The sequence below is a fragment of the Melospiza georgiana genome, chromosome 6 (genome assembly GCF_028018845.1).
Source record: "Melospiza georgiana isolate bMelGeo1 chromosome 6, bMelGeo1.pri, whole genome shotgun sequence".
NCBI lineage: Eukaryota > Metazoa > Chordata > Aves > Passeriformes > Passerellidae > Melospiza > Melospiza georgiana.
In genome coordinates, this window is record NC_080435.1 from 52,406,332 (window position 1) to 52,429,103 (window position 22,772).

At 36.8% G+C, this 22,772-nt stretch overlaps 1 protein-coding gene across 1 annotated transcript in view; it reads left to right on the forward strand.

The window, feature by feature from the left end:
- WDR25 (WD repeat domain 25) overlaps positions 1-22,772 on the forward strand; it is a 60,448-nt gene that overhangs the window by 34,669 nt on the left and 3,007 nt on the right. The window contains exons 4-5 of the mRNA XM_058027118.1: positions 8,544-8,674; positions 21,660-21,830. Of these exons, the coding sequence (XP_057883101.1) occupies positions 8,544-8,674; positions 21,660-21,830 (302 nt within the window). The remainder of the gene's footprint in view (positions 1-8,543; positions 8,675-21,659; positions 21,831-22,772) is intronic.

Here is a 22,772-nt window from a genome sequence, read left to right on the forward strand (position 1 = left end):
TGCTGTGTCTCCTCATGTCTCCTTCACAAACTAAAGTGCTTCTGTCAGCACTTCTGTATTCCTTCTCTCCTTAATGTGTTTCCAACATCAGCAGCTTTCACTGGGACTCTGCATAATAGGATATCTTTGTGTGTGTGTATGAATTAGATCCAAAATGGGACCTTGTCAAGGGAAGAGATGCAATTTTATATTTCCCCCTTAGTTTATTTTTAAGTGTTTAACTCCTGCAAAGGTGCAATATTTTTTGTAATACTACAATAGAAATCCTTACAAAAATTGCAAGCAGTTTTGTCTAGAGGATTTTCTCTTGCATAAAAGCAAGAACTACATTGTATGTGAATAACTGGAAAGCAGAAATCCTATTCAGAGGAACTGAGAAAGCAGCCAAGAAAATTTTAAAATATTGTTCACATGAGAAAAAGGTTCTTTTTCATGCTCCAAGAATTTATTTTTCTCAACAATAATTGTACCAGAAGTATTTGAATGCAGTGGTGGCTGGAAGGAAGCCATTGCAGTGTGGGAATGTAAAATAAGTCACAGAATACTGGTGTTTTGAGAATATTCAGCTTTTTTCATGGGGAAAGGAGCTTTATATACTTGGTGTAATAGTACATGAGGTTAATATACCAAGTCATTAGTTTGTCAGACTTCTACAGCAACATTTCTAGTCCCACATATAACTGAACCTTACTAATCCAAGTGGATTTACTTTTGTTGGTAATGCTTAAAATTTCTAAATGGAATGGCTATGTTCATAATGGGATTTGTAGCAGCTGAATAGATTTTGTGTGTCTGAGTCACCTTTCACTATTCTGGGAAAAATCTCATAAAATTATAGGGAAAATTCCAAAGGTACATAATTTAAATAATATGCTTTAATTTCCAACATCTCTTCAGCTTAATTAACCAGTAATGGGACAGAAGTCTGGATTAAGTTGATTATAGTGATTCATTTATACTTCTCTAAGAAAAGACAACAATAACAAAATATATTTACTGTGTCAAAGCAGATAAATTTGTAAATGGTTCTTTCCATACTGACTTGTGAGTTATAGTGTTTCTAGCTACTTCAATAAATTGTATGTGGGTGAAATGAATGCTTATATACTTGGAAGTATCAGGTATTCATTACTGTCTTATTTAAAGAACACAGAATTCCTTGTAGTTCCTCTGAACTGCGGTTGTGATTGGACCTTTCACACCCCATTTGGAAAAGCATAATAGGAGTGATCAGAACTTTAGTCTGATTTCCTATGTATGCAAGCCAGTTTCTGAGCTCCTTCCCTGTTGTAAAGTTACTCTTCTTTTCATACATTTCCATCAGTTCTGTTCAGAGAGACAGGGCAAGCAGTTGCCTCTGGAATCCAAATCAATTTGATATAAAAAGCCTCATTTCCATTTGAAAAACACTAAGGCATCTATGAGATTTTGATTTACATTAGTTCACTGAATCATTCACTCCTCCTCACTCTTCATCAGTGCTGAGATGATTTCTTCTTTGATTAACTTCAGATAGATGTTAGAACTGTTCCTTTGCATTGGACTTTCATATACTTTTTTGGACTTCGGTCCTAATTACTTTCCATTGCTAGTGTGAACTAACTACCAGTGTGTTTAAATGTAGTAAGTGCATGCCAGTGGGATTTTATAAATAATAATGCTCTCTTTCAGGCTCTATGCTCTGGTATATTTTGTTCTGGTTCAACATTTTTCCAGTAATTTCCTAAAATCTGATCTTTCTTGTCTTGGTTTTCAGTATATGTTTTATATATTACATCTGTGTTATAAAAATTGCTACATGTCCTTCACTAAAAGAAACCTAATGATCTATAAAGAATGACTTAAAATTTAAAAAAGGTTGCAAATACAGCTTAGTACATGCATGATATTGAGCTGCTGAGCTGTGGGGGATTTTTTGTCATTTTCTGTTGGTTTTCTGTTGGGAACACAGTTTCTGCCCTACTAAATTGAAATTGTAGTCTTGCTAATTGTTCTGGGTCTGATGAAGGCTAGTTCTGATATTTCTCAAAGGAATTTGTCAGCAATTTTTTAACAAACAGCACTAGAATAAATTCTTCAGGAAAATTTCTTTCGAAGATTGGACTGCAGTTTGGGTATCCCATGTGCTAGTATATTGCATCTTCTGGAGTGTTTTTTCCTTACCTTTATGATCTGAACAACATCAGAATAGAAGCAAACACTGAAATCTCATTAGTCACGAAACAGAATTTTTGCTGTTGGCAGAGAAATCCTGATATAAGGCTAGAAGACACATCCATGAAATCTTATGCTGAAGTTTTACACCATCAAACCCCTTGCCCTTGTCAGGTGTATGAAATGAAAGTTCTTACATATAAAAAGATCTAAGATACTCGAAGCATAAAAAATGAGCTGATAGGAATCTCAGGAAGTTCAGCAAGGACATGATCTGGAGTGGAGTAATCCTGTGCAACAGAACAGACTGATGTTAAACTGGTTAGAAAGAAACTTTGCAAAAAAATACCTGGAGGTCCTGGTGCTGCATGTGAATCAGCAGTGTTGTCAGCAGCAAAGAAGGTCAACATCATTCCAGGCCAGATCAGGAGTATTTACCTAGCAGGTAGAGAAAATGATACAGGCTCTTCTCGGAGATGTGCAGTGAAAGGATAAGAGGCAAAGGAACGATGTAGGAACACAGGAACTTGTTGGCTCAGCTCAAGGGTGATCAAATACTAAACCAGGCTGTTCAGAGAAGCTGTGGAGTCTGTACTTGGAGTACCCAGAACTTCAGTGGACAGACCCTAGATCCTTAAGTAATCTGCTGCAGCTGGACATAATTTGAGTAGGGATTACGAGTAGATGATCCCTGGAGGTCCAACCTAAAGGATACTGTGATGAAGAACAGTACAAGAGAAGAATTCAAGTTAATGAGGTACAAGGAGTTCTCTTACTGTGGTTTGGATAAGAGATAATAGATGTTGCTGTGCAAGTCTTTTTTAAATTCAATTTTTGTAGATCATCATATGTTATCTTCAAGGGCCATCCAGTGCCTTAACACCAGGATGTGAAGCTAAGACTCTTCACAAACATGGTTTTCTTGAAAGCTATTGTACACATTCAGTATGGGTTGGACCCAAAATATGCATTATTTTTAAAGAACTGAAGGTTATGCATGAGTCATGCACATGAGTGTTCTGTGATCAGTTGCAGTTTGCATCAGGCAAGTTCAGCACTGCACTATGGAGATTCATGAATATTGGTAGATCCAAAACAAAGTCTTTTGAATATTTTCACAAATATGATAGTAATGCAGCACTCTGAGACTGCCTGGTTTTGTTTTTCTCTGATAACACACATTCATTTTCTATTACTGGTAGTTCAGACACATTGTTATTTACAGAGTGTTAAATAGGGCTATATTCTGAGAGCACTGAAAAAAATGCTTTTAAAACTTTCTAGGTCAAATAAATTTGACATTTAACTTCTGTTATGTCCAGATGCAATGGAGGTGCTCTACCAACTTTGGAAGGGTAATTGTATTTTTAGAATTTATTTATAACTGTTTTATTTTTGGAATGCATGTTTTATTAATCAGTAGATTTTTCATTAGTCACAAATGAATTGGTATAATAGCATAGGCAGAACATTGGCTGGGTTTTTTACTATTTGCATATTGTAGATACTTTTCAATTCTTTAATATTATGACAGAGGGAATGTTCCAAGAAATTTTGGCACATTTCCTAAGTCGCCAAATGCTGCAGTTGTATTTTAGTTCATGGACTAAGCTTGCTTTCAAATATAATTTCCTCAGTGTTATAATGAGAGAGAGAGTTTCTTAATGGAACATCTTGTACCTACCAAGAAAATTTTCTTTTTAATGTATTTTTTTCTGTTCTAATTTGATAGTCCTATATATAACATTGCTATTTTTAATGTACTCATATTTGTTCACATAGGAGTTCTAGTTCTCTTACCTAAACATCACCCCAGGAAAGCTGTGGCATTCCTCTGTTCCTCCTTTTCTCTCCCAGTAGTATTTAGAGAATATGTTTTAATATGCAGAAAGCTTTTATATGGCACCTCAGAAAAAAAAGCCCAGTTTATTGATAATGTTTTTGTTTGCTTGTTTATTTTTTTTCTTTTGAGCGTATGCAGGCACCTTAGATGTGAGGTCAAAGGTTTCCCCCAAGATTCAGCAGTTTTATGAAATAAGTTGAACATAGCACTCTCCAGCTAGGAGGTAACAGCGTTTCACTTTTTATGCTCGCTGCTGTAAAGCCTTACTGAAAAGTATTTATTATGGGGATGTTTCAAAATTTAAAAGAGAAAATTTAATATTTCGAAAATCTGCACTTGTTGTGAACCTCTGAAGATGTAGGGACAAAATATAGGAAAAAATATGTAATCAATATAACTTTGGTTCTTGAGAAAATAATAAGGCCATTTGTAAGCACACCAAGAATGGAGAAATAACAGACAGCATTGATTTCTTAAGAACAAATGATGTCTAATCAATCTAATTTGTTTTCTCACTGTTGTGCATGAGAGGGACTGTGACTGTAATGAAATATTTTTATATATGTTGTTTTATGTCTTTTTCTAAGCAGAGAGGGGAATCCATTTTGCTAAGCAAGATTGCTCTTGTGTCCTTGTAAGTCTCAGGCTTCACCTTTCTTTACAGAAAGACAGATCACAGATTAGAGTAAGGAAGGAAATATTTCAGGGTTATGCAGTAGGTGTGTGAACCTAAGGGCCACTAAGCACAGTTACAGAAGCATCCTGTTCTGAGCAACTGTGCTGATGTTCTGTGAAAAATTCAGAATGTTAAATAGCCTTTAAAACATCTGATTTCATAGCTGAGCAGTTTCACAGTAGGCTGCTGCATAAAGAAGCAGAAACATATATTCAAGATATTTTTAAAGATTTTTTTCCATATTGTGCATGTTATTATTATGTTACTGGCAAGCCTTTAATGCTTGAAGAATTTAATTAAAGCCTTTAAAGAACATAAAATGCGCTGCAAAAGATATAGTAGATATTGTTACTGAAATTGTGAAAATTAAGGATTAGAGAAACATTTGATTTCTGCTTTGGAATAACAATCCCTTATAAAGGAAAATGATATGTGATATGGATTTTCCCTCAATTAGCCAAAGACATTTTCAAAAGGCCTAATTTTCTAGTCTATGAGTTGGTTATGCTGCCTTTAGGAACTAAAATACAATAAATATATACAAAATAAAGGTATATAGAAATGTGCTGATTTATACCTGTTATGGATAAGGGGGTCTTCTCCTTATAGGCGTCTGTTTCAATATATAAAATAAGACCCCCCAAAGGTGAATATTTCATTTAGTAAAGTGAGTAATTGTAGCGAAAAAGATGGGTAACTGAAAAAAAAGATTTCCAGAAAGGTGGAGGAGGATCTACAGCAAACACTGAACCTGGATTTCCCAAGCTGTGGGGTAGGTTCCATCATAGCAGCATTACAGCCTGGAAAGAATAAATTCTGCTCATGTTAGTATAGCACCTGAAGCCAAGTTTGTGCAGGAAAAGGCTAAGAGTTGAGTTCATTGCCTCAAATTTCTGAATTGTATGAGCTAATATGCCCCTTGTCATCTTTTGCATTGACCTGTTCCATCTCTCAGGTGGATATTTTTCCTAAATTTCTGAGTGAATTGTGAATAAATTTTAGTTGTGACAATAAAGAGTGTTTCCTTTCTCTAATACCTTTCGAGTTTGTTAACTGCTGCTGTTCAGCCTGTGTGCATTCCAGTCTTGCCCATTTTCTGTGACATGGCAGTGGAATGGAATTTGTGTGTGCATCTAATAACACCAAACTCTTCAGAACACTGTTTACTCAATTCTCAAAAAGAGATGTTTGATTGAATTTCACTTTGGGGAGGCAATGAGAGAGGGAGGGTTGTCTTGCAAAGTGTTAATTGGAGAGTCTGAGCTTTTAGTATTAGTTTATTGTAATCGTTGACTTAAGTAAAAAAAATTATTAATATCTGCGGCATCAAATCATAAGGTGGCAACTTAAATTAAGAAAAAGAATGAGGTTAAAGAATAAAGAGGTAAATAAGATGCTCAGGTTGTTTGCATTAATTTTATTTGTTATTACATTGTAATGTAGAGTTCATAACACTGAGATTATTATGATTTAATTATTTTAGTGACTGTCACTGAGAGCTTTTGGATAAATTGCAGCCTGTAGAAGACAAGAAAAGGGCAAATTCAGTGCCCACTCTATCAAATAGGGAGAGACAGAGTAGGGAATGTAGAGCATTTTAGTTTCTGATAAAAATATCAGGCAGATTATTAAATTACTTGGAAGCAATTTGGAATGAGATGGAAAAATTGACTAATTAATAAGAAATTATGTTAAATCAATCTTTCTGTGGAAAAGGTAACAGATCTTGTAGTTAGTGGATGAAATGCATCTTGAACTAAATGCACATCTTTTTTGCCTGTGTTTTACCTAACTTTCTTGTGTCTTAGGCTAAAGAACACAAATATTTATTATAGAAAAAGCAGTTTTGAGAAGTTTTGTGGAGGTAAACACATAGCAAAGCCAGTGATTGCCAAAATGAGCACTTCCACTGAATCAGTTATGGATATGTCTAATGCCATTTGGACAACACTTTGTGGAGAACAGTGATCTCTTGCTGTGTCCTTTATAAAGCTGTGTGACAGGATTAGTACAGGCAGGCCGCACTTTTGCTAATTTCTGACTGCAGTCCCATTGAAAACTTGTTGATTATACTCCCAGAGTTTTTATTATGCTGGGAACTAGTAAGATACAAGTTCCTTTGGGAGTAAAGTGCTATTAAACTGAGTAGTGAGCCTCCATGGGGTAATTCAGTATTTTCTCAAGCGCTGGGGGTGAGTAAGATGCCTTTGTAAAGCCCCCCCAAATGATACCTGGTAGTGGTGTACACGAGAGTAATATCTTGTTGCTCCTATAACTGATGATTTTAATACTTTCTTCCTTCCCTGTGGAGTCTTTTTTTTTTCCCCTGTAGCTGTTGGGGTTCTGAAAGCTCCCATGGCAAGGGATGGTCACAAATATAACTTGTGGAGAAAATCTCTGCTGCCCTGATGACCTTTTTGTCCTTTTGGGGAAGGAACTCATGGACAAAATTAAGTGTTTCACTTAGTGGTGACAGAGAGACCCTTTAGATCTTGCAGTGGCAATTGGTGGCGAGTCATTTAAAAATGGACAAAAAACCCCTACAATACCAGAATTCACATAGAACAACACTCACCCCTCCTTTAGGCTCTCTGTAATCTTTTTCCCTGTCTTTTCCCTTGATGAGCATATGTGATAAAGTAAAACCTTTCTCTTCTTTAAACTGAATAATTAAGTAATTTTACAAGTCTTAGCCTATTGACTGTGTAAGTTGAGTTCAGGAGATGAGGAAAATGGAACTGATGATGAAATCAAATAAATCGGCCCCAGAGCATGAAATGAGCATAAAAAAATCAGTGTGAATGATTTTCAGTATTGTACACCTAACTGCAAGAGTTTACATCTGTCAGTAATGTTTTTAGCTGAAAGTATTTTCAGTTGTTTAAAAAAGCCTGTTTTAAGATAATCCTCACTTGCATAAAATGCAAATTAAAGAATATTTTAAGAAGCTTTTCTCATAGTATTTTAAAGGATTTTTTTTGTTCTAGTTCTGCAGTACCTCCTTCACTGTTGCTTACAGCAGTAACTTGATTTAATGTAGATCTTTATATGGGATATGTAGAATATAAATCACAGTTGTTATTGTGAAAGTGAGCAGATATATTTATCTTGGTTCATACTGCTGTTCCAAAAATTTTATTTCAGTGAATGTACAGTAATATAATGAATTTGTTAGGATGAAAGGAAGCAGTCAACTGTGGAAAAGTCCTATAAATTAACCTAGCTGAATTCTGTTGTGTTCCAAAGTGCAGGCAATCCAATTGATACTAACCACAGGATCCTGTGGAGATTAGTGTGTACAATTAAATGTTGGCAACAGTGTATCCATGGGAACAGCTATTGCCTTCATATGGTGGTTTGCAAATTATTTCCTACTTCCAAGATGAAGTTTCACTCCTACCTTTGCTGAAAGTTAGATAAACAGCTCAAGAGCTGTAATATAGATTGAGATGTAGTATTTCTGTACAGACAATGTTTTATTCAAATTATTTTTGTCTCATTGAAAAGAAAAAGACTGGCATCTCAGTAGGGAAACATTCAACCATTGGATTTGTAGATTTTTTCCTGTGTGTTGTCTGCACTGTGACCTAGTGGAGCTCCTCTCCTCAGTATGGGAGCCACTTGTTGTCTCTTTTCAGTAGGAAGCAGTCAGTGGTGCAGAGGCCCATGAGCAGGAGCAATTTCAAGTGGATAGAAATTAGTGAGTTGTCCTTTATTTTCATTAAATTAGACTAGCCCTAGATATTTGAAGTGTGTAATTATAAGCATGTTCGCTTTTAACAACCTTGATATTTTTGAAACTAAGTTGAAATTAATAACGTATTTCATTTTCTGCTCAAATTGTAATGTGTGCTTGTTCCTTGGTTTTAGGGAAGCAGATATTTAGCAGCAAAACAGAATTTAGGATCAGTGCACTGAAGTTCCACCCTACAGAGTCAAATGTTTTCATTTGTGGAGGATTCAGCCCAGAAGTTAAAGCATGGGATTTAAGGACTTCTAAGGTAAAGCAAATCTTTTTTCTATTTCTCTTTCCAAATGTTCCCTAGGTTGTGTCTGCTGTGTGTTATCAAGGTGCTAGATGTACTTACTGGTCTTTCATTAAAATGTTATTGTGAGGTCTTTTGCTTTTTCACTGTGTTCCTATTCATTGAGATGAACCTCTGTAATGTGTTTTAAGTGCTATGAGGAACACTTTACAGAAAAATATAATTTTTTTCTTTCTGTAGATATAAGTTACATCTAGTTGAAATAAACAAAACCAATAGCTCCTTTGAGGATTGTGAAAAGCAAAGAAACAGTACAGCTAATTTGCTCCTCAAGCTCTTACATGTGGGTCAGGATGTGTACCTTATGCCTGTAACTTTTGTATAGAAGCCTGGAGCAATTTTTACATTTATGAAGGGCCACAGAAGTGTGAAATGCCTCTGCTTTTACTTTGTCATGAACCACAAAGAACAAGGCTCTGCTTTTACTTTATCATGAACCACAAAGAGCAATGTGCTCCCAGCTGCCATTGAGAGCTCAGGTAAGACCAGAGCTGTACTCTGCCAGTGGAAGTTTAAGGTAAGCAACATCCTCATGCACAGAACAGCTCAAAGAGAAGCAGGGACTGCAAAGTGATTATTTCTTTGTTTTCCTTTGAATATCTCTGTGGGTAGATCCTACTCATCATAGTTTGCCATCTGTTTGCTCTTGAGGATGGCAGAAGGGACTTGAAAAACATGAGATAGCATAGCCACACCTTGTCTCTGTCTGTGATGTACTAGGAATAATAGGTGAGAGATAAAAGGAGATACATTTCAGGTATGAGGGCTCAACAGGAGAGCTCTGAAATCATTGTGGGAGTTGCTCTGTTGAGAAAGCAGAGTATTCTTGTGCAATTAACAATCAAGTTCCTGTGCTGCAGTTGCATTTGTCACTGATGTTTGAGGAACACATTTAATTATGTAGGATCTCTACCACATGAATAAGTTCTTAAAAGAAAAACATTAGTAAATACATATTGAGACTGCCACATCTGAGGCTACTCTGAAAATAAAATTACTGTGAGTTTCAGAGTTACAGTGTTAGTATGAAAACCTTTGTAAAAGTGGATGGGATTCATTGCATCCATCATACTTGTATGATGTCTAGTTTTCCTTCATAGGGATGTGAAGAGGTTCTCAAAGCATAGGTCTGTGAAGGGAGATGGTTCTAGTTTTAAATTGCAAAAATATAAATGTATGTAATAAAAAATACTTTTGTAAATTTTTAAAAAAAGGAAATTAGATTTTCCATTTTCACTGTTCCTCCTGGCAGGGAACTGAAGAAGAAGGACTAATAGAAGTCTTTGCTCCTGAAGAGAAGGATCAGTGGTTTCATAGCATGGAAATGACACAGCAAATACAGTTTTTCTTTCTTGAGATTCTCTCAGTAGAACTTTAATTGTGGGGAGGAGGTGCAGTCTGTAATTGAATCCTTCAATGTCCTTTTTAACATAGAGAACCCACTGTTGTCATGGTATGCTGAGCTGCCTTTAAAGGTGCTTCAGGAACTAAATGGGTGTCACCTTTTTAAGGCTTAAATATTGTTGATTATTATGTCAAATTTGAGGTCTTTGTAGTCAAGCAGAAGATGGCAGATGTAGGTGGCAAAACATTCTTTCAGAGATTTTCTGACTTGGTCCAATAATCTTTTCTGGAAATGATACTGTAGTTATACAAAAGTCAAGTGATAGTCTGGCTGTGTATAAAGCCAGAGACATTCTTTCACCCCATGCCATTTCTTTATGATGGATTTTGCACCTGTGCCCATCTTTGAGCAACCATCTATGAGAATCTGTGAAGATGATTTTTCTCTAGATTTGAAGTCAATTGTGATTGATGAGCATGGTCATGCCAAAACTGGCAATGCCTTCAGCTTGTGTGTGTCTAGAGTGCCCAGTCTTTTCAGATGGAAAATGATAACTGATTCTGTTCTACAGTAACAAATGCCTGGAGTCACATGTTGCAAAATGTGCCTGTCAGGGCGGTTCTCCTGTTGTGTATGATTGTGGAGGAATATGTTAGAAATATTTCACAGGTGGTAGGACACAATCTCAAATACTGATAATGGAGAAGGCACTTCAGTTTCAAGGAGATAGAAGATTTGTTTACAATAGGTATTTATAATCCAAGACTTATACTTGAGTGAAACTTTTTTTCAGCAATTCTGATACCAGTGATTTTGATGACAAGATCTGAAGACTGCAAAATTGGCATTAGCTCAAGTAGAGCTAAGGGGCTAGAGAACAGATGTTAGTGCTTGTGCTAGATAGATTGGTTTTGAGTTGTCTCCTGAGTCTGCTACTCTTCTGTTGTCAGTATCTCTGCCAATCTGCAGTAGTTTTATCTTTGAACAGTGTTACAGTGTCACCAAGACAAATGGCTTGAAGAATGCTGTTCTTGGCCCTTTCCCCCCTCTTGTGAATTGTCAGAGTTTCAGTAGTGCTTTCCCTTGGTACCAGACAAGGTATCAAACAGTACTGTATTCCAGATGATGATGACAATAAATGTGTTTGTCTCTTAAAGCAGCTCCTTCCTTTTAGGTTTTAAGTTCTGATGACACCTCAGTTTAACCAGAGCCAAACTGTCAGTTGATGTTTCTGGCAAACCTGATTAAAGATCAGTCCTGCATAAAGGTAGATTCAGAAAGCAGTTCCTTTTGAAGAGGAGCATGCGATGCTTGACCTGGATAGAGCCATCAAAGCACCACCAGCATCCCAGACTGTGATTGCCAAACATTGCCAGCCACCTCAGCCTGATCTTCTGCAGAAGGTGCCTCCTACAGAAACATGTGCATCTCTGTGGACTGGAAAGTGTTCTCAGTGAAACTGTTCCTGAAAACTGGTGGGAGAGAAGAAGCATGTCCTTCACCAATGAACAGTGTAGCTGCAACAGGGACCAGGCAAACAGAGAGGGGTAGCACCCAAAAAAGGAGGCAGTAAGGAGGAGCAGCAAACATCTGAGGTGGAGCTTAGTATCACCTGTGCATCATTACTGCAAAATATTGTAGTTACATTTCAAACTCTTGGGTATTGAAGGAAATATTGGTTAGGCATGAATTATCAGTGTCATCAATGTGTCATGTCTGCCACTTCCTAGTTTTGGGGGTTTTCAATGGATTCTTCAGGTATTCCTGCTTTCAGTTTATATTGCTGTCCTTATTCACATATCTTTTCCATTTTACACTGTTATAGCCATAGTTAAAACTGGACAGTGTCTTAGCCAATATTTTGAAATTTGTCCTGTTCTAATAAGTGCCATTTTCTCTTAACTGAAATAGATGTCTGAGACCTCATGCCACTTTTGTTTCAATTTTGACATAAATAACCTTTCTATCTTCCAAGTTCTTTCATCCTAATTAATTACAAGATTTTCCTGTTTTGCCTGTTCTTTTCAAGAGTGTTAATCTGTCATTCAGTTTGGAATGATGTGTGGGTGAACCAATGATTCTTTTTGTTCCTATCATCACACTCCTGATAGCTTTTTCAGGCTTTGCAGCATATTTTGTCAATAGAGAGAACACCCTAAATCAGGCACAAATGAACAAATGAATGTTGTTATTCATCGCACACTGAAAACTCAATTTCAGCATGTCCTGGTAATTCAGTTTCAGGGGTCATTCTTTAGGATATACTCCTCTGTTTTAACAAGCTATCCTCTTGCACAACTTAAAATTAACTGTGAGGGAAAATTATTATTTTATCAGGAAATAAGGAGATTTTTTCCTGGAAATTTAGAGCAAAACATTAAGCATAACAGAAAGAGACAGAATGAGAAATTGCAAAAATGTTGTCCAATTACACATACATGCAGTGGTCTAAATGAGCTGCTTTATGGCAGTGTGCCACATTGAATGCTTTCTGCTGATGGAAAATGACATAGAATAGCTCATATTGGTATTTTTAAAAGTTAATGCTTCTGACCAGGACCATGAATTTGTGAGCATTAATTACTCATATTCATGATTTGAATGTGGTACAACAATTGGATTTGCAAGTCCCAGAGAAAATGTGTCAAGTTGGTTTGAGGCATCCTTTCAGCTACTGAAACACTGAAAAATTTTAGGGGAGCTAATAGCATCCCTGCTTTACACAATGTAAGCCTTGCTGATGTGTATAAAAGAATCTTTTCAATTCAGTTTGACAGTTCTCTCATGGCACAGGGGAAGTGGGTGAGTGGCTGTGTGGTGCTTAGTTGCTGGCTGGGTTTAAACCATTACAGAAACGTGCAGTAGGCCATTAATTAGAGAGGCAGACATTAAAAAAAAAAAGAACAAAAAATGGGGAATGTTGAAAGATGCTTATTGCTATTCCTGTTCTGTTGAGCAAATAGGCAAAATAATTTCAAAGGTAGCATTGGGTATTAAGCAAGACAAAGAATGAAAGAACAATAAGGCAGTTTAAATCTTTAAGATAGAGCTAAACAATATACTTCAGATAAATGAATGGATGGGACAGCTTATTAACCTCTCAGTGAAATGTAAAGTATACAGCATCTCAAAATTAGAGACACAAGTAATCAAAGCCTGAAAAAAAAAAATAGAAGAGGCAGCTGAATAGCCTGTGGAGATTTATTATAGTGGTATTTCTTTCTGTTTGTGTTAAACCCAGTTTTGTCTCTCTGGTAAAGAGATTATTCTGGAGATTTTTTATTATTGTATAACAGATTGATTAAACTTATGAAAAATTTGGAGAATGTTTATAGAGGTTTTATGAAAAGACCAGAAAACCTGGAAGTGAGGTGCTGTGTTTTAAAAACTAAAACAATCTGCAATGTCAACCAAGGAGGGAGCATCATATTGAACAGCCCCATGGGACCTTTGGACCTTGGAGCTGAACTTAGATAAACCCCATAAAACCCTGCAAAAAGAAGTGTGCAATAACCCCAAGACCTTAAAGTAGTTATGTATTTTAGAAGTATTTCCTTCCTCTGAGCCGTGGAAGAATTTCATAAGATGTTCAGCATAAGCCAGCCACAGTCACCCTTTGTTTTGGCTGATCTACATTAGATTTTCAGACAGGATACAGTATCTATTCCAATCAATTATTCTACCTGAAATTTTAGTATTCGTTGAAATACCAAAGAGAAGAAAAGATTAAGACTTATATCCTTTAACCCAGAAATAAGGACTTTATTGGGTTCATTAATGTAAATATGACTACAGATGGGTTCTTTTGCTTTTTAATTTAGGTTTCTAAGCTTACACAGATGTACTATCAGAGAAAGACTACTACTGTAGCTGTTTAAAACTGGTAATACTTTTAAAGGAGCTGAAGTTCATTATATGGTGAATGGTCAAACTGCATTGAACAATGTATTTACATGTGTCAGCAAGGTTTGCATAGCTCTGGTGAAAGGATGTACAGCAGTCAAAGCTTACATCTGAATGTACCCATTAAAGTTTCTAAATGTATCCATTTAATTATTTTTCACATGTGCATATTTTACCTTTTATTTATATTCTGCTTTAATGCAACTTAATATTTGTAAGCATTCAGGAACTGGTTCCTTACTGTGTCCATACAGAAATGTGGGGGAACTTGGTGAGTGGAGATCACTAACAACATTTTTTTGGACTTTATTAAAACTAGAGGAATAATTTACCCAGCTGTTGGATAAAGTTTCTCTCTGATCTCTTGTCTGTTGATGCTCACGTGCCCAGTGTCACGAGCTGGTGAGGTTTGTTGGAGCTTTGGCCAGAGCTATTTGTGATCACTGCCAGAACAGCAAGTCCTGATGAAGCACCACACCTAATCTGCAGAGGGAATAAGTGGAAGGTGACAGGGCTATGGCTCTGATCCTAAAGCATTATTTGAAGCTCTTAGACCTCCATAAATGCAAATCCACTGATTATGTTAAACAAGGAGGGAAAGAGAGGAGGGGCATCAGGTAGAGGAGACCCAGTAAAATATGACTGGACAGCCACAGAGCAGACTTTGAAGAAAAGATTAGTTACAAATGTAAAAATAAAATATGTTTTAAAATATTGTATTATTTAAGGGAAGGTTGATTGTGTGAAGTTTACTTGATGTCCCTTTATGATGTTGGACTTGAATAGAGTAATAAGAGAAGCTGGGGAAGGCAGGAATTAACCTAGGTACTGTATAATGAGAAAAGTAGCAAAAAGGGATGTCTCAAAAAAGGAAACTGGCTTGGAGGAATTTAATGAAGTGCTTCAGGCATTACACTAAATGGAGACAAAATATGTTATTTTAATTTTGGAAAATGTTTGTTGCAGAAAGTCTTGTGCTAGCACAATCAATTAAAAAAAAGCAATAGAATATTACACAGGAAAAATGGCAACAACTTACTAGAAATTGAAAGGATACAAAGAAGTAGAAAGGTTCAACCATTTGGGATTAATAACAAAATTTTGTCATGGAAAGTTTGAAAAAAGATTAGTGAAAAGTCAAGGCAAATTTAAGGAAAATATAGATTTGAAGATTTACACAGAATTTCCCATTTTAAAACTTGAGATCTTATAAGATATAGAACAAATTAACTAGCAAAAAATGATGGAAGCTCCTATTTGAAGCTTTTAAAATGCCTTGAAACAAACTGTAAAATTTTTATTAACAGCAAAGTTCAAGGCAGAGCAACAACAGGTTTTTTATCCTCCCCCATCTTTATTACTCTGAACAATACTTAGCTACAAAATTGCAACTATCATCTACAACTTTATGCTTAAAAAGAAAAAAATTGAAGAGATGCTTTTTATATTGGTGAGCTATTTCTCCATACTTGAGTTTATAAAGAGATAAGCCCAAGCTGTTAAAGCACAGTTAAAAAAATTAATAGGTGCAAATGCACTGCATTTGTTTCCTTGGAAACATTCTATTGCAATTTCTTTCAGATGAGATGCAGTCATTTTAAGTAGCATGTATTTAGGAGACCCTAATGAATTTGTCTCTGGATAGCATATAAATATGAGAAAAGGCTGTAGAAGCTGGTGGAGCTGCTTGCACTTCTGGTTTCTATAGAAACAGCCAATACATTGTCATGTACTGGTGGTATTAGGAAGAACAAGGTAATTAAAATAAGATGATTTATGCAGTGCTTTAGAAAACTCAAGTTATTCTTCTCAGAGAAATCCTTCTTGAATCCATGGTCAAATGTTCAAAGAAATGTGGTGGGGGTATATTTGCACTTGCACAGTGACATTTGATTTTAATTGTTAACATTCAGGGTCCTTTCTGAGGAAGGCACGTGTTATGTGTCTGTGGCACAGGTGAGCAGTCTGCTGTGTTTATTTGGGAGCCTCATTTGGTGGCATTGCAGATGAAAATCCCACACCTGTCAGTGCAGGACATCACTCCTGTGCTCCAGAGGGACTGAAATGAGCCAGGAATGAAGCATTCCTTCTTTTGGAGTGGGAGTGTTCATGTTAGAGGCTGTCAGGGAATGGCTGTTCCAGTTTCAGTCCATTTCTAGGCATGTTTTACAGCCCCAGCAGTGACCAATACACTTTGGAAGAGGAAGAATAGAAAAGCACAGCAAACATCTTTGTCACAATTCCCAGCAATGGTTACCTAGGCCTCTCTAACTTACAGTCTGGGGGATTCCTGCCTCTTTGTCCTTCTTGGATCACTTTGAGTTTTCACACTCTGGAATTGGTTTTCTTAATCTTTTTACATCTGCAATTTCCTTTAGCAAGGAACTCAGTTTAAATATGTAGTGTTTGAAGAAGCATCTCGTTCTGTGCATTTTGAAGCTGCCTTCTGCTCATTTACTGTCTAAAGTCTTATAATGGAGGAAACCACTCTCCTTCTCCATGCTGCTCAGACTTTATTTGCAATTCTTTCAGATTCCCCTCAGTCATCTAATTTCTGTACTAAGAATTCCATGTTTTTGTACTAAAAACTTTCTATGAGTTCCTCACAAAAAGCCATTCCGTATCTTTCTTATATGTGGATTTCACTTCTTATCCTATTTGAGATGGGGAGATAAGTTTAAATAAAACAATATGATGGGAAAATGATTTTTTTTCTTATAAATGATTGATGATTTCCATCACAAGATTCTTGTGTCTTTTCAAGTGATCTAAAATTGACTTTAAAAAAGGCAATGTACATTGTTCAAATCTGAAATCTTAGAGATTAATATCAGATTAAAGTTAACCACTTCTTCATCTTAAAAAGTACTTCTTTCCTTTTAATTATTCTCAAGATCTGTTGATAATGTTGAGCTTTATTTCTGAAAACAGAGCAGTTACAAATGGGAAAAAAATTAAAGAGTAAAGAAAAGTAGTGTTTTTAACTGCATGAAGAGAAATACAATAGATTGACACAAATGGTTTGCACTACAATAGATAAAAGCCCCTTCTATTTTGTGAGAGGGTAAGCTTTTCTTTAAGTTAAAATGTACTTTTTGTTACTGTTGATGGTGTAGTACTGTTTCACAGGGGAAATTTAATCAGTCTCCCATTGAACTAATTACCCAGCATGTCAGTAGGAAGAGGCAGGTCCATGCCAAATCACACAATCTAAAAAGATATGACAAGAAAAGAAAGAAAAAATATGCCAAATTTTACAGGTTGGAAGCCATGGATCTCAGTGAAAAGGGTTTTTCTGATGACCAGCCATATTGCCAGTAGTCCTGTTAGATTTGCTTTGACACCTCCTCTCCTGATGGCACAGGACTATGGATATAAAAGCACATTTCTTTCTTATCACTAGCATAAAATTTGAGGTGCTTTTTGTAAAGTGCATTGCACACAGCATACAAGTGGCCAGCACAGGCTTGGGGCAAATAGCAGCTTCTGGATTGCTCATGTGGAGGCTTTGAGATTTCTTGTCAGAATGCCAGTATGTGCATGGTATGTGCTTAATGGAGAGAAGTATTACAGAACACCCATCTGAAATATATGCCTTGAATTCAGCATCACAGCTTGCTTTTCAAACCACCAGAACCATAAGAATCTCTTTGAAGCTGATTTAATTTGCTTAAATTACCTTTCTTTTCGAATTCCTGCAGCCATGAGCTCCTGCCTTATTGAAGAAGTTTTGTTATTGGATTGTGTTGACACCAGAAATGATTAGGCTTTTGTTTGAAATGAACTACTTTATGTCCATAAAATTCTTAGATTGAAGAAGTGAACTGTGGTTTTCCAGTGCTGGTAGGTGATAAATCTGCAAGTAGGAAAAGAGCAGAAGTTGTTATTAACAAACTAAAGCCAGCAGGGTAGGCAAACCTGTGCTTTCCCCAGACAAGTTCCTCAGGCATGTCATGAATTAATTGCCTAAGGTAGAACAAAGCAGGTTTAATTATGAGTACTTTTCTGAGCAGGGATGTTGCAATTAGTTATTTTTGAAAGCTGTCTTCATGGGGCAATTGAAATACTATGTATATCAAGTTCCCAGTTGCTATTCAAAGTGTTAATTTACTGTTCCCTAAGTCAGTTCCTACTGTGTAGTTTGAAGATAAAATAGCATAGTTTTTCTGAGGTATATAACAAACATATAGAAAATGAAGGTATTTTGTGCTTATTTTGATAGGCAGTTTCCTGTTGCAAAGGTAAGGTACACAGGTAATTTAGTTAAATATTCCATTAAATAACAGACAAACAAATATTGTTTAATGATTAGTGGTGAAGGTTTAAATTGATAGTAGCAGTTTTTGTAAGAGCCCAATAGGTTTTCAGCAAACATTTAAAGTATTTGCACATTACCAAAACTTCACAGTATCTTCTTTTTCTGTACCAAGAGGTGTCTGTTGCTCCAAAAACTGTTAAAAGCAAATCCAAAGCCTAAACCCTTTACAATGCTGGACACAACATATGGCTGGATATGTACCCACATTTCACAAGTTTGGGACTTTTTTTAGATGATGAAGATGTAAACGATATGTCTGTGATTTTCACCTTTAAAATAAGAAAATATTAAAAATCACTACCGTGAATATCCATTTGGAAGTTTGTTGTCATTTATCGTTCTGTTTTGTTGTTCTTCATCTCCCAGCACTAACTGGCCTTTGTTTCTGGCTCTTGGTCCCTGTTTTTACACTTGTGCTGCTCCATGCTCTTGCTCCTGCTGACTCTCTGGTTGGACTTGTCACTTCTGAGAAGGTTCCTGCTGCTAAGGAGCTGCCTCCTCAGTCTGTCAGGGTGGTTCTGCCTTTTGTGTCCACTCCCCTCAATCTGACTTCATTCTTCTCCTGCAGCTCCTACGGCTGTCAGGTTCCTGTATCTCATATCTCATATCTCATATTCCATATCTCATTCCAGGCAGCTATTATATTTTGTGGGTTTTTTTTTCAGTTTGGGGTTTTATTTTTCATTTTTGCTTCTACAAAATAGCTTCATTTTCTACTTTACTAATGAACTATAGACTTCCTTTTATAACTCTGTGAAGAAGTATGCATGGTGATTTCTCCATAGAGAAAGTAGAGGATATAAATATGGAAATATCCCTTTTGGCTTTGCAAAGTTTAATTGCTTTGTATATTATGCAGATTCTGAGGCTGTAAAATCTGATGAGAGCAAGAAGCACATTTGTACATTCACTATCTTAAAAAAGCAGACAGATTGCTGAGAAATGTGCAAGTTTTTGAGTGTGCAGGTTTGCATCTTGTTGCTGTTATTACAGGGTGTGTAGGGTGCTTGCATGGCTAAGGTTCTTCATCAAATGCAAACATGATGTGTCTAAACTGTGTATTTCACAAAACCTGTGAAAAGCAACTGGAGCAGCTGTGCTGCCATCCTTCTACATGCTGAGATCATAGGAAGCAGAGCTGGAAGGGACCTCAGTACATCCACGAGTAGATCCACCCTAATGCAGGATCAGCTTTCTGAACATTTCCCCAACAGCCATAGGTTTTAGAGTTTGAGGCAGGAAATCAAGAAGTTCTCATGCTGTGTTTGGTACTTGACATGATTTTTCTTTTATTGGTGAAAGTGTAAAATAGGGGTATAATTTAGGATATTTCACTGTGACACGTGGAAATTGTTTGGTGGTTATTTAAAAAAATGTATTTGCAAATGGTCTGGGCCCTGAAGTCAGTAGTCACTAGGTATGTAAAGGGGTATCAGGTAGGCACTGAAATGCCTCACAAAGTTGGAAGTCATTCCAGGATAATTATTCAAGCACTCTCTCCACTCTATTGGTATTCTAGTGACATTAGAAGAAGGACTAACCTCTGAATACACTTTGGAAGTGCAGGCAGCTATGTTTTTAGCTATCTTGGAGAGAGAGAGATTCAGATATTAATAACTAGGAGTCTTCCCATGTCCTAGTTTCAAGGATCACCATATTCAGAGAGATGTTTTGCTTTGATCTGGCCACTTGCCTTGAAGTTTCTCTTCACTGGAGGCAATCAGAGAAAAAAGAAAGCAAAAGTATTGATTTGCAAAATTCAAATTAGACAACATAGATACAGAATTTCATGAAGAAAGATGGAAAGAAAGGACATTCAAATTGTTCATGTGTTCCTTAGAATACTTTAAAATATCTTACTTTTAAAGATCCAGCTTACAGGCTGTTAAAATATTCAGAATCCTGTGGCTGATACCCATTTCTGCATGGATCTAACCCACTTTTTGTGTACAATCAAAATCTCCCCAGGTGAAACTTGCACCAATTACCCCTCCTCTTTTCCACATAACTCTTTGTAGGAAGGGAGTTTCCATCATCTTTGCAGCCATCCTTTAAATACTGGGACTTGGTCTCCCCTAACCTTTTTTTCTCAAGGCTGAGCAAGCTCAAGGTCTTTCTACTTTTCCTTATGTAGCAGCTTCCCAATCTTTTGAGCATCTTCACTGCCCTTCTCTGGTCTCTCTTCAGCCGGTCCCCATGTCTTTTGTATAGGATGGGCAATATTGAACACAATGTGCCAGGTGTGACTTTAAAAGAGCTGATGAGAGTGGGACAATGACAATCTCTGCTAGTGATGCCCTTGTTGGTGTGCCCCAGCACCCAGCTGGATTTCTTTGCTATTCACTCATGTTGAGCTTGTTGTCCATGAAGATCCTCAGGTGCCTTTCACTTTCTGGCTGGGCCCAGAGCTCCAGCTCCTCCTGGCTGCTCCCAGGCTGTGTGTGTTGGTGTGCAGACACCTGAGGTGGTTGCTCTGCTGGTTTTCATCTTGGGAGGCAGCTAAGGAACATTTGCTGCTGCTCTGGTTGGCCTGGCTTGTCCCCAGGGGTTGCAATGATGTGTTTAGGGTTGCCAGTTTGGACACCCCAAACTCCCTGAGTCCTTCATTTTAACCCTGGCTCACTGAGTGACAACTTGCTGCCAAGGATTCTTTTGTCCCTTCTAGGGAATCCAGAAGATTTCATAATATTAAAGGGAGTTTGTGTAGACCCAGCTTCACATTGTGTTGTCTGAAGCTCTTTCTGGATCTTACTCTAATTCCTTGGTAATTTACAACAGACTCTTATGTATATATAAATATAACTTAGAAATTGTACAAACTGATGCTTTTAAAAATATATAATTTAATTTTCCTGTATATTGATTCTTTATATTCATTGCCCAAGCTATTGAAGAACACTAGTATGTCAACATTTTAAAATGAGTTACTGTAGGGAGATAGAATATAAGTAAATAAAGGAAGTGTAGAAAGTAATCTTACCCCCTAAAGAGTTGCAGCTGGGTTAATTAGTAAGGATTAGGAACAGGCCTGGTGTTAACAGGTCACAGCTGTAGCCAATTAGAAGAGTGTTATAAAAGAATGGATTGGGTGGTTTAGGGGAACTGGAATCAGTTGGCTGCTGTGAGGACAAGGAGGAGTCAGTGCCTGGAGGAGCTGCCTACACGAAACATCAAGGAGGTACAAAACTCCAGCAATATGGAACCCTTGCAGTATAGTGACAATAGAACTCTTGTACTGTAATGACAGCAAGTTACCTTTTGATGTTTAAAAATAATAGATAATTTAATGGAGATAATTATTTATACAAAGAGAGAAAACATAGGTTGTCATGTCCTAATCTGCCAAAAAAATAACAAACTCTTTTGTCCACTAGGTGTTGAGAGTGTACAAAGCTGCAGTACAACAGACTTTGGATATCCTCTTCCTTCCTGAAGGAAGAGAATTTCTTACCAGCACGGACGCCGTGAGCCGGGACTCGGCCGATCGCACCATTGTTGTGTGGGACTTCCAGAGTGCTGCAAAGATCTCCAATCAGATCTTTCATGTAAGATCAACTGCTGTTGTTGGGGTCACGATTTAATATTTCATACTTGTCAGTGGAGCAAGAAAAGCATTTGATTTTCAATAAGGTCTTGTGATGTAGAAGATGCCTTTCATGTAAGTTGATGACTTTCTTTGTTTTCACAATTAACACTTAGTTGTTATTAAAAAATAACCTTGAAGACTGAGAGGTCTCCTTGTGTTTAAAATATTTACATATCAGTGCTAATTCATTGACGTCTAAGCTATATTTAGGCAAGGACTCTGCAGTGTCATTGTGGTTTGCCAGTGGTGCATGGCAGTAGCTGCTGTAGTGCAATGTTTCTTTTCCCACACTTTTTCAAACATTTGTCATCAGCTGCTCTGAGGGCTATTGACAAATGGAGTTTAATATTCACAAAGTAATAGCAACCTGATATGTGCATATAGATACCTAATACAGACTAATCACAGAGGCAAAATTTGCATTTATCAGTGCAGGTGCAGTATTTCTCAGTCATCTAACCAAGCAAGACATTTAATGGACTAAATTGTCTAGAAAGGCTGACAGCTTCAAAGGAGATTACCAAGGCAGTTAATAGAAAATTTCAACTCTCTGGGTCTTTTTTGAAAACCCAAGTCTAATATCCTATGTAATATAATATGATTGGATTGTATATAGATGCTTTTTGGCTGAAATGAACAGTACTCCGCTGACAAGAGCACATAGTTGATGGTTTAATGGGGTTTTTTTAGTGTTTCATTTCCTGAATTGTGTCTTTGTACTCTACTGGGTCTATCAATACCTTGGATAGACAATAGGAAAGGAAAAAAGAAAGAACTGTGAATATATAAATTACAGACCAGAAAGATTCAGCATCAAGGAGAAACAAACAAACATGACTACAGCATCTCTGAAATGGACTTTCTCCCCCTCCACCCCTACCTTTCTGCACTGTGAATAAAC